We start from the raw sequence: 13,168 nt of genomic DNA, 5'->3' as shown, positions 1-13,168 counted from the left end.
TATGTATTAAGGTGACCTCAAAAAGAGATTTAACTTTTTGAAATTGCATGCTCATTTTCATATTGTTCATATTCTTAATAGTTCCCAAACAGGCAAGTGTATTGCTTCTAGTGCTAGTAGTTCTGGATGAACCAGCTGAGATGGGTAGACTGTGGATACTCAGGGCATGAGCCCACCTATTCTTTTGTATGCATAATAAAGGACACTCCACAAGGCATTAACTACCTAGGTGTTTTTAAGTATATATGTAAAATATGCATGTTTGCTTTAATACTGGTATTAGCACTTCTGCAGTTCCAACAGGTATTCCATGTTACCCAAATATTTGGATGAATATTACAAAACACAGGAATATTCAGACTGAATCTTGTGGAAGTCAGAGTAGTAGTGAAAAATAGGAAGCAAAACCTGGAGATTCTGACAGGGTGTGCCCAGGCAGATTAGGCTGGATTCAATGGCAGAGACACTGTAGCCCATTTTAGCTTCTGTGAAAGAGATTCAGTGCACAAGCTTACAAGGATGAACACTTTTTTTGGGAAACACGGTATCGAATTATTTGTTGTTTTCTGATTTTTCTTACGTCTCAGTTACTTTTGAAGTCAGATTACTTATAGAATATTAGTGACACATTGATGATGTAGATGCAAGTATTGCTAATCCTACAGTCTCTGCTCAAGCATTCAGGCTGGGTTACCATCTTTTTATGGAATCCTTGCAGCAGTGTTACATGATAGTTTGCATATTAAAATATTGTTTAAAATGTTATTTCACTGTCAGGACTGGGTAGAGATTTGATGCTGGAGGTAGAAGTCAACAATCTGAAAACTGCACTGAGTATTTGGGCTGGAGGTGAATGGTTGATATCTGATCAGTATGTATTTGTATGAATTGGAGCATACTGTGTAAAGTTCTTCTGCAACTTGGTTTCAAGGGGATTTTTTTTGTTTTTAAGCAAAGTCTCTTTTACTTTTAGGCTTTCTTAGGTTAGCAGTATTTCTAAATATGACTAAATATTCATTATGAACTAATTATTCATTGTGAACTAAATATTCATTATGAACTAAATTTATATCTTATAAAGGAATTAGGTAAGTAGTGCTGTCTTAGTAGTATAAAATGTCTGTAATAATTTGATTTGGAGATTTTTTGGAAGACCAAGTAATGGAATTCTAAATAGCACTGGCCTAATAATGGGCTCATAAAGTGAAAACAAACCTTAAAAATGCTAAGCTGCTTTATTCTTCTTGCATACAAGTTAGACGTGGTTTAGCAGATAGATGAGTCAATGCAGCAGTGATTTCAAATGGACAGATGGTTTCTACTGAATGGTCATCTTAATGAGATGAGTAGGATGTCACTTGAATTCCTCATAATATAACCTTTAGGCACAGAAGGTATTGTATTTTTGAGGATCATGATAGGAAAAAAATCCAAATCCACACTCATTATAAATCTGAAGAGAATAAGCAAATATTCAAAAAGTCTCATGTGTGTCTTTCCTGAGGCAAAGGTAATGCAGAAAGTGTTCAGATGTGTCATATATTCACAGAAGCTTTTTTGTAACAACTTTATAATGCAGTTACTTTCTTGATTAACTTAGACAAATGTTTTAGGAGACAGTGAGTTTCAATTATACAGTAATAGGCAATATGCCTTGTCTATGAATATTAATATACTCTGAAAGTTGTAGTTTAAAAATGGACATACTGTTTAAAATGAATAATGTTGCTTGACAAAATGTATGCACGTGAGCAAAATTTTTATTTACAGTACAGGCTGCAAGCTTCTCTACAGAAAAAGGTAATTTCTGCGCATTTCACGCATACAAAACTTGCGGGTGTCAGTTGGAGGTTTACATGTGGAATAAATGCAAAACATGTGCTTAGTTTAAGAGAATTCTACCCTTAAATTAAGAAGTGCCTTTTTCATACAGAGATAATATTCCTTTTTTGACTACTGACGTCTTTTTTTAGGGTGACGGAGAAATATTTGAAAATTACTACAGAAAACAAAGGAGGAAACAAGCAAGATTAGTTTTGCAACCACAGTCAAGCATGGTAATCAATGCTTTTGGTTTTGCATTGATTTGAGTTGAAGCTAATGCTTAGTGGTATTTTTGTTCCTAAACTTGTTTTTTTTTTTCACTAAAAGCATGAAACAGTAGAAGGCTACAGAAGATACTTCAGTCAAATTGTAGGGTAAGTTTTCTTAATGAAAATTTATTTCAGTTTTACTGTGTTGATTCTTAACCTATCTCCCATTGTCCAAAAACTTTCTTCTGCAAGATTCAGTTTCTGCACAAATTGTGTGGGTGGTTATTGCTGGATCTGAGCAGGAAAGAGCATCCAGGTCCTACCAGCACGGTGCCCTACAAGGACCCTCCAGCATCCTGGGCTCCAGATGGCATGAAACAAACTTCTCACATTTTTACTTCATTCTGGGTGAAGCACAACAGCAAACCTACTGAAGTGTCACTGCTCCCATGGGGAAGGTTTTGGCTATACTTGGGTGTGATGGGTAGTATTTGCTCTAATATTAGAAACAACTTAATAATTTAAGTATTATTTTGTTTTAGTTTCTTTGTAGTAGAAGACCACATTTTACATGTAACGCAAGGATTGGTAACTAGAACATACACTGATGAACTCTGGAACATGGCCCTTTCCAAGATCATTGCTGTTCTTAGAACACATTCAGTAAGTGAGAAGTCTTACCAGTATTGCAGTTTAAATCCTTTTACTTCAGAGCTCTGTGTATTTAAAGCTGGGATAGCAACAAAGTGAAAAATTACACCTCTCTCATGTTTTCTTTTTCTCGTGATTAAAAATTGCTCAGATTTGGGAGGAAGCCTGCCAAGCTTTTGTTTTGCCCAACAGTATCAGGCTGTGATCCACAGCCATGGGCTATTTGCATAATCCTCCACTGATTTACAACTCACAGGGTCTTCCAAACCTTCTCTTAGTCCAGCAGTTTAGAATATGCAGAGTTAATCTGCTGTTATTATTGCAATCCTTCCTCATTAGTCTCAACTGACCTCTTCATTAGATCAGATTGAATAGTTCAGCGCTGAAAGCACCACCAGGAAATAGTTCCTAATTATCATTCCAAATGCTGTGTTTCCAAAATAAACTCCACCAGCAAAACCCTTGAAGCTCTCTCTTCAATGCTATAGCAGTGTTATGTTTATGTTGAAGTAAAGGTATTAGAAAAATTCTGTATCACTCGGGTATTTCGGTGCGTTCAAGTGTGTCTCCTAAAGTTTTATTCCTCCCTTAGCTGCAGTGATGCTGCATGCTATTTCTTATTCCTCTATGAAAAACCAGTGGAATACCCATTGTTCACTCAGACTGGCTGATAATAAATTGCTCCAGAGTTTACTATTGGTGTAACTTTTACTATCAGAAAAAATAGAAGAATTTTATCTTTCCCTTTTTAATGTTTGCTAGCAGCATTTCCTTTATGCAGTGTTAATTTTTATTTTTACTAAAATTGATCTTTAATTCAAGGAATATTTTCTATTTCATATATACTCAGTAAAAATAGGGGAAAAGTTGAGATTGCAACCATAGTTAGCATAGGACCTTTATTATCAGTGGTACATGAGATGTTCTCGTATGTTTTTACTTCTTTTGAGAGGATTGTGATTAATTAAGAAATATCCATCCAGAATTCTTTAAGGCTAAATACTTTGCTAGTTAATTGTCTCCGTGTAGATATATACACCTATATAAGAATATGATATGTTAAGGGTTGAAGGTAATGTAATCTCTAAAGAACTCTTCAAAGTCTTGTTGTCTACTTGGTCACTATTTCTTCTCAATCTGCATAACTCACATCAAACCCAGTTCTTTCAGAATCTCTCTAACGTCATCCTACTGTAGACTAATGTTTAGATAAATAAACCAAACCCTTACTTTTAATAAAATACGCTAAAACCAAAGCTTCAAGAAAGGTGATACAGGTGTATATGGTCTTCAATCAATACTATATTCTTGTGAAGGTCTAAATTATTTTAATATAAATTTTTTTTTTACTTTATCTGGTATTGCAAATAGTGAAGCTGAGTTGTATGACTCTACACCTCTGAAAACCAAATTTCAGTCATCTAATAAATAACTTAATGTCTTGACCTTTTTATCATCCAATTTAAATTTGAACTTGTTTAGAAAATATTAAGTTTTACCCATACAGCTGGGAAAAACTGTCTGAGGTGGTACAGCATTAGTTAGACCCAGGCTTGGTGGTCAAAAGAATGTCCTGTGGAACCTCTCTGATATGGATTTAGCCAAGTGTGCTTATGTTCCACTAAAATAAATGTAATTTGCTGATTTTCAGTCTCAGTACACCATGCTGGTATTTATTGAACCTCATATTTTAGTTTACTTTTTCTGAACTTCTACACCATTGATAGTTATATAAAAATTTAACAAATACTTTTGTGTAGCTGGACTGAGTAAAGACAAATGAGTGTAAGTTGTTTTTCACTAGGGCTGGAGAGTTTAACCTGTGATAGTATTCTTTGAAAATATATGTCCCATATTTTAAATCCTTTTAACAAAACCAGAATTTCTCACTTTCAGTCATATTGCAGTGATCCTGACCTTGTTCTGGAACTGAAGAATCTCATTGTAGTATTTGCTGATACTTTGCAGGTACATTCTGTATTATTAATTTAACTGAAATTCTTGTAGTCAGATTTTAACTTTAGATGAGTGCAATGTTTGTGTTTTCATGAATCATATATACAAATCGAACCCAAAATTACACAGTAATATTTTAAAAATGTATTTCTTGCCTTGGGTCTTCACTTTCATTATTATGAACTGAACATATGTGTTCTGGGCTATCCAGCAAGCATTAGTTATTCATATTTGTGCAAAATTAGTGTTAGCTTTGTAATCTGTGTATGTCCTTGTTTTTAAAAAATGCTTTACTTCTCATCTTAAAAAAGAATAGCATTCCAGTTATCCTTAACTCTTTAGCTGAAAGACCAAGTGAACATCATTGGGAAGTATTCTTGCAATTTTTAACAAACAAGGACAAATGGGGTAAATTTCTGAATGCATAGGATAAATACTTTGGTAAAAATTTAATAAATCAACATGTAGTGGTGGGCTGAAAGTACTGTGATTTGTCTTATAGAGGTGACAAGATTGAATAATAAATCTCACCTCAGATTTCTGAAGTGTTGTGATAGGAATTGAGTGTATTGGTTCTTGAACTATTCCCTCTTCATTTTTATCCTTTAGGGCTATGGTTTTCCTGTGAACCGACTGTTTGATCTTTTATTTGAGATAAGAGACCAATACAATGAAACACTTCTTAAAAAGTGGTCTGTATTGTTCAGGTACAGTACATCAAAATAGTTGTGCCTTTTATATTGCATATACTGTTTTTGTCTGAGTTCAAGTTTTTATGATGTAATTCTGAAAGAATTTGTTAAGTGTTGTATATAATTTCAGGTTGGTTAGGACTAAGATATTCATCACATGTAACTACAGATTAGAAGAGGAGACATCAAGTACTGCCTCTATAGTTAATGGAAAGAAGGAAGGTCTCCAAAGGGATGTTATCAGAGAAACATGCAGGAAGGAGACATCTGTTTCTCTTCTTTAGGAACCTAATAATTCTAGGTTATTGCAATAGGGCTTTAGGTTCCTAATTTAAGTTGTCTTAATGTTTACTGTTAGTTGATATGCACATCTCGTGACAAACTACTGACATTGCCAGTATGTCTGCATGTTTTTTTTAATGAAGGTTGGTTTCCACCAATTCCTTGGGATCATTTAATTGAATACAATTTAAACCCAGGAATACGTCAGCCTGAGACTGTACTCCAAAGCCTGTTTACAGATGAGGTGTGATGTCTCAATGTGCAGAAATTGTTTGCCATAAAATGTTTCATTACAGAAAATATTAAATTGACCACTTAAGGTTGTCCAGCTCTCTGTGCTTCTGTTATAGACATTTGACTAGTAGAGAAGTGCAGAGGATGCTGTGGCCTTATCCAGCTTGAAGTTCTCTGAATCATCTCCATTGACCATATGTAGCTCTGGTGCCTAGGTGAGACACTCTGAATATCAGCTTTAGTGTAGGAAGAGTGTAGGTGTCCATAATCAGTAGGTATGTTGTGGTTTACTCTGGAGTGGATTAGTTGCTCTGAGGTTCCTTTGCTGTATTATGCACATATTGAAACACTTCTGGGTTCTTGCTCTGTGATTCAACACACTGTAAAAAGTTAATATATATGAAGTATTTCCAAAGTAATTAAAAATACTTGGGATGTGTAAAATTCTTAAAACTTTTTGAAAGTGCACACCTAAGTGGGGTAGCAAAATTTATATTTATTTACATATGTTAACACCAGAAAATACTGTAAGTTACATGTCTAAATTTTTTTTCACTTCACTTATTCACCAGGGATATTTTTGAAGCAGACAACTACAGCCCTATCCCTGTAGCAAATGAAGAGGAATACAGAATTGTTATAAGCAAATTTCCTTTTCAAGATGCAGAACTTGATAAGGTAAGGGAATCTTTTATGTTATTAAAGTTTGTGGAAATCCAGTTGAAGACACTAGGGACAGTAATGATTTTTATAATTAAAAAACAATTAAAATTTGAAAAGCTAGGTCGATTAAGAGGCTAAATCACCTTCTTTGTGTGTAATTATCTAGTTATAAGTAAATATGAAAATGAAAGTTTGACTCATTCGTTCAGATGTTGGAGTGAATAATGAAACCCTTTGTTTTGTAAACAAATTAATAATAGAGTTTAATTGAAAAAGTCTTTATGTAATTATAATGCAATCTGTCTTTAGTTAAATTTTGTTGCAACTCACTGGGTTTAATTACTCAGTATTGCTGTTATATTGCAAAAATACATGTAAAATAGAGATTGGTTAGAGACAATGACTTTTGTATTTCACTTTTAAATTTTAATATTTGTGTTTGCATATGTGGGGCAAAATAAACATGAAGGGACTGTGAATAATTCTGCTGTACTAGCACAGCAGTAGGATGTCCTTTTGTAACCTCAGCCATTCTTTCACTACAGACTTTTCACAGAAAGGTGATTAACCTGTTCTGCTATTCAAGTATGGTTTTAGAAATACCATGAAGAAATAAGAGGCTCATGATGGAGTCTGTAGAGGGGCACTAAGTCTAAGAACCTCATGACAGTGGGAGTAACTGCTGTAGGAGGAAGCTGTTCTATACACAATCCACCGCTACAGATACCTGCCAAAGTGAAAAGCTATTTTAATTCTATGGTTCAGCAGGGATTTGCCAGGCAAATGTAACAGCTGCATGTCATTAATACAGTGTTGCAATGAAGATGAAAAATTAAGGTTTTTATGCTGATTTTTGAATGAGATTCCAGAGTGCTTTCTGGATGCTTTCTGCCATCAAATGAATTTACTTAGCCTTTATAATACTAAAATAAGTTGAACAGAATGGAAATCCCTTATAGTGTTGGAAGTATACCATACCCTGGATACTATTTAGCATGGCATATTTTGCTAATAAATGGCAAAAGTTTTCATTTTGTACTAAATAGTTTTATCTGCTATACATATATGTATGGTTACTACAAAGATTTGGCTGTTGTTGATGGATGCTTTTTATTTAAAGAGAAAATGAATTATTCATGCATGATACCAGTTGTTGATTATTTTTCTCATGCATTAGTCATAAAGAGAAAAATATTTTTTTTGTAAATGTCAAAAATTATGTGTTCAATGCAGAAATACCTATTTGGTCTGTGTAGATTAAATTGAATTTATTCACTTTTGTTCTCCCAAATACAGTATCGGCTTTAAAATCAAAGTGTAAGAAGCATCTTATTATTACAAACTTACTACTATTTCCCACATGTTAATCCAAATTCCTGAAAATAATTCAAACTGCTTTGGTTTTGTGAACCATTAAAAAAATAGTCTGAGCATTCTCTAGATACTTTGGGAATCCCAGAGGAGTTGAACTTCTCAAACTTTTTCTTTGGCACTGCTTTTTTGGGAAAAAAAAGTTTGTGTTTTTGAACCTCTTATCCCAATTACTTCTATCTTGTTCATTCAGATTAAAAGCAGTTTGAGACCTGTTTTTTAATGTATGTTTGTAAATTGCATTCTGCAGGGGCATAGTGAATTACATAAAATCTCGAAACTTTATTGTAATTTAAAGAAATGATAAAATTCTATTTTGCTTATAAGCTATTTAAACAGACATGGAAGTCAGCTCAACACGTACAGCTTTGTATTTGATGAAAACCAGGAAAGGTTAAGATAGATTAAAACATTGATAATGTTAAGTGGCTTTCTAATTGTTGTGTTTAGTACCAAGCTCTGTTGGAATCAGTTTCAAGTGTAAGACAGTATTATCTCTTATTTTCACAGCAATCCTTTCCAAAGAAGCTTCCAATGTCTCAGTCAGTGCCTCAAATTTATATGCAGGTGAAGGAATTTATTTATGCAAGCCTTAAGTTTTCAGAGTCACTTCACCGCAGGTAAGCTTGAACTATCAGGAATGTGGCTGTAAAGTAGGTTGTAACTTCAGGTCACCTAAAAATATATACTAAAATGAAAATAAACTTTCTTGTGTACTTGCTTGCTATGCTTGTTTCATAATTTACATATGTAATTCTTTATATATGTTTGATCTATGATTCCCAATGCTGTAGCATATATTTATATGTATGTGGATATATATATATATGCTATACAATACATGCATCGGTGAGTCTAGCTTGGTGTGGTAAGCAGTTTAAAACACTGCTGGGGTTTTTTAAACAGTGTTGACTGGTTTGAATAATCTAGAGAACTTATTTAACAAGGCATGTAAAGATTGAAAAGGATACATTGATACTGACCATTTCAGAAGTAATTGTTTAGCATCCCTGATTACTTCCTAGTCTTTTCCTACTCAGTGCTTTGAGTTTCCTTAGCAATGATTTCTCCTGCAAGAAAATGAGCTGCCTGCATGTTCACTCCCTCTCCTATCCCACGTTCGTTCTTCTGATGGAAAACATCAAACTTCACCCATTTTCTTTCCTCTTCTGGCCTTCAAAAGCTTAGTATTAATTCCATAAAATAAAATTCAGAGATCTGAAATCTGGAAGGTATTTGTGGTCCTTGTCACCCACTTCTGCACTGTTAAAGATGTAAATTACTCCCTTTCACACATTCTTAATTGATACTGTTTATAATTTACACGTACTAATGAGCACATGTTGACCTCCTTAGTAACTCATTAAAACCCACAAATTACCCTTTACGAACTGCTGTGTCAATAAACATGTCTGAAATTTAAAAATAACAGATTTTGCTTCAGTGTTGAAATTCAGTTAATGGATAATTTGGTAAGTGAAAAAGGTGTTCTATCTGCTAGATCACAGAAAACTTGGAGCAACTGGAATTTAAATGTACATAGAGAATTCTTAGCGTCAAAGGTTCCCTTTGCAGGGAAGAAATTAAAATTATTAAATATCACCATCAAAGTGTTGTCATGTACAGCATAATTATGGAAAAAACCTTTTTTTTCAGTTCAACAGAAATAGATGATATGCTCAGAAAATCTACAAATTTGCTGCTTACAAGAACTCTAAGTAGTTGTTTACAGAACCTAATTAAAAAACCTCATATAGGTTTAACAGAGGTAAGTTTTAAAACATACTCAAAACGATGGGTTTGGAAACAATCCATGCTGAAACTGTTTTTGTAAATGTAGATACACAGATATTGACGCCACAGTATGAGAAAATCAAGTAATGTTTGTTTAAAATGAAAAATTAAGAGAAGTATAAAAAGCATCAATATCTGTTACATAGATAAGAGCAATACAGTGTTGGGTCTAGTTGGGCCCAGAGAGGCCTCATGAGAGAGACATGACAATGAAAGAGTCTTGTGTTTTGTATGATAAACAGAGAGTTGCAAGAAATAAGCCAAAGACTCTTACGTTTCTGTTTATATGCAGAGTATGATTTGTGTGTTCTGTCTAGCAGTTAGTAGCACTAATGTTGAGTTTCTCTTTCTTCCTATAAAAAATAGAGTGGAGTAGGATATAATATATACTTGAATGCATCATTCTGTAGACAATGTTGTGGCTTTTTTAATAGCAGTAAATTAAAAAAATTCAAATGGCACAAATTAGTGATTTTATTTCAGCAATATATTTTCCTTTTTTTAATTCTAAACTATCAGTTGGATTTATTTCTCTGGGTAGGTGTCTGCAATCTTTATTTTTGAAAGCAAACTTGAAAATTAACAGGAAATAGGTGGTAACCTGAAATACTGAAATGAATTTCTAGTACCTTTGTTCCTGGAAGAAGTAACCATTTACAAAATCAAATTACAATGCGTGATAGAAAAAGGTTTTTACAATAATTTTTTGTCCCTTGTAGCTTGTTCAAATCATCATAAACACAACACACTTGGAGCAAGCCTGTAAATACCTTGAGGATTTTATATCTAACATTACAAATATTTCACAATTGACTGTTCACACTGCAAGACTTTATGGGCTTTCTACATTTAAGGTATCGTATATCTCATCCATTATATGACTTTGTCTGAAAAGTTATGTAAATGAAGCCTTTTAAAACAAAAATGGTGAGAGCAAAGCTGCATGTCTTCTCATTTTTGTCTCTCAAATTATTCAGAACTCTAAAGCTTGTGAAGTTGTAACACTGAGCAGATAAACAGTGGGTTTTTATGTTATTAGTATGACCTAGAATATGTCAGGATGTGAGAAGCCTCAGTATTGTCTTTCAAATGCATTTTTTATTAAGTTGTGAAATGACAGTCTAAGCTTAACTTCACCAGAAGCTTTTAATAGATTAAGCTCCAGTTTATGTAGCATCTCCCTTTTTCTGAATGGAATCAAGCAAAACAGCTAGCTTAATCTAAAATGTTTGTATCTATTTGTTTTTATTCTACGGTAGAAATGTTTTGTGATGTATTTTCAAAGGGTGTAAGTATTAGTATAAAAGAAGTATTAACAACTAGTGCTTCAACTAAAAGTATTCTGTGATATTTTTAGAATTTAAAAAGTAAAACAAAAATAAAAGTCATCAGGGATTCTACAGCAGCTGCAACTTGAAGTTTAGGTGTTTGGTGTTTTTTTCTGTGCACACTGAAACAAAGGAGAGTGATTTCTTGTATTTATGGGATAAAGGGGATTAATCCTATTGACAGAGTTCTGTTTTCTGCAATTCATTTTCTCTCTTGATGCAATATGTAGCCTACCCTACTGTAATATACCCTCTGGCATAGTTGTTAAAAGGTGGGTGAGGTGGAATAAGATACCATCATTGCAAGACACTTCTTATTTCCAGTTGATTGCTAACAATTCTCCCATTAGCTGTTGCTTGTTTTGCGAAGGATTTAGTGCGTGAGGCAAGACAGAAAGGTTGTGGCCTAGCAACCGAACTTGGTTACCATCACCCTAGCAGCAGTTTTACTAATTTTGGTCTAGGCTGCCTCGTTTGTTTGTTGTGTACCAATAGTGCATATATGTCTTGCAATTTGTGTATCTATAGCTATTTTCATGTAAGGGCAATTTATTTTTACCATTCAAACACGCATTCAAAAACACTTAATACAGCCATAGTCTTTGATTTTGTTAAGAGGTGAGATGTTCTTTATCCTTGAGTTTCATTTAATATGTGCCTTTTCAAGTTGCATTACTTTTTTGTAGATTGCTTATGCTGTAAGTTATGTTTAACGCTCCTGCCAGCTAAGTTTTGTTGGAGGGATTCACACAATACTGTGTCTGTGCTTAGTAAGTTTAGCATGTATGCACTTTGGAAAAATATGGGCTAAACTCTGACAAACATAACGGGTTTTTTGTGTGTGTGGCTTCTCTCCTGTCTACTTGCCTGGAGAACTTGTTAGCACAACGTTCTCAAATTATAGTCGAAAATTCTTTTCTTGTTAATCCCTCTTTTTTTCCCTCTCCATTGTAATGAAAAACTGCTCACAGTTCCCCAACTGGGCCCTCACAGAGTTTGGTATGTTCTACTGTTATTAAATTCATCTCCTGGTGGCAAATTGTGTCACCTCCATTCTTTCAGAGTGGTCAAAAGTCTCCTTTTATTAACAGCATTGATCACGTTTACATTCCATGAGATGAGCTTTTAAGTACATCTACGCTGTAATTTTTTAATGCAAAACGAAACTAGAAGGACTAGTGCTGCCACTGCCACTAAATCATTCTAGCTGTTAAAGGTGATACAACCACTCCATGAATGACTTAGTGTTTTAAAAAAAAAAATCCTAACACAAAAAAAAAAAATTGAAGCAATTTTGCTAAACCTAGGCGGATATATTTGCAAGTCCCATCATTATTCATTGTTGCAACTGAGGTTTCATTGTTAATTAGAAATTTTAAATACAGACTAGACTTTAATTGAAACTTCCTTAGTTGTGGCCATCTACAAAATTGTGGATATCCGCATACCCCTTTGTCATCATGAAAGGTTGCCAGATTCTTGCATGTTGGATTTGGAGAGCTGTTCAGTGGAGACTTTCTCAAGTTGGTTTGGCAGTAAAAATGCTATTTTTAGGGAATCATACTTTGATACGTATTTATGGCAGGGCCACATACTTTCTTGCTTACTCCTGAAGTGCCTCTCAGCCTTGGGCCTCATTGAAGACTAAATTTGGCACTCTCAATGTAAGGACACCTTTAAGCTCAGATAAATGTAAATATTTTTATTTTTTCTTTTTGCTTTTCTTATTTACGCTTTTCTTAAATGCCAAGTTTTTTGGATTGCTTTCTTCCAGAGGAAAGTAGTGATGGGAGTTTCATCTGCTTTTTTGTTCCTTCAGTATATCCAGGCTGTTTTTACCCTCTAAAATCCTTACGCAGCTGATCCATTTGGTTTAAATCAAATGTCTTACTTGAATTATTTCTCAATATCAGGGAAGAAAATTTTATGTTGAGCCCAAATTAGAAAGATACCCAATATCTCTAAACTCCAGACTGGGAGTGTGAAAAACACAACTTTCCAGCCACACACACAAGCATCTGCCCACAGATCCTGTTGCATCACTGAGGATGTCCCCTGTACAAAGGAGACAGAGAGACAGCGTTGTAAACTCCGTTCACAGTAAATGCGGGACCTTGCTGTTCCAAAAAGTAGAATCCAGAGTGTGGCAGAACAAAAGTAGGAG

General features: G+C 34.2%; 1 protein-coding gene across 5 annotated transcripts in view; it reads left to right on the top strand.

The window, feature by feature from the left end:
- The window catches only part of EXOC6 (exocyst complex component 6), an 86,594-nt gene that overhangs the window by 32,411 nt on the left and 41,015 nt on the right, over positions 1-13,168 (top strand). For all 5 annotated transcript variants that reach the window (XM_069019703.1, XM_069019702.1, XM_069019704.1 and 2 more), the window contains exons 9-17: positions 1,974-2,057; positions 2,152-2,198; positions 2,576-2,696; positions 4,581-4,652; positions 5,250-5,347; positions 6,421-6,526; positions 8,393-8,502; positions 9,539-9,650; positions 10,396-10,530. In XM_069019703.1, the coding sequence (XP_068875804.1) occupies positions 1,974-2,057; positions 2,152-2,198; positions 2,576-2,696; positions 4,581-4,652; positions 5,250-5,347; positions 6,421-6,526; positions 8,393-8,502; positions 9,539-9,650; positions 10,396-10,530 (885 nt within the window). The remainder of the gene's footprint in view (positions 1-1,973; positions 2,058-2,151; positions 2,199-2,575; positions 2,697-4,580; positions 4,653-5,249; positions 5,348-6,420; positions 6,527-8,392; positions 8,503-9,538; positions 9,651-10,395; positions 10,531-13,168) is intronic.

Source organism: Aphelocoma coerulescens, chromosome 6 (genome assembly GCF_041296385.1).
Source record: "Aphelocoma coerulescens isolate FSJ_1873_10779 chromosome 6, UR_Acoe_1.0, whole genome shotgun sequence".
In the NCBI taxonomy this organism is placed as follows: Eukaryota; Metazoa; Chordata; class Aves; order Passeriformes; family Corvidae; genus Aphelocoma; species Aphelocoma coerulescens.
This window is presented reverse-complemented; position numbering and strand designations above follow the sequence as displayed.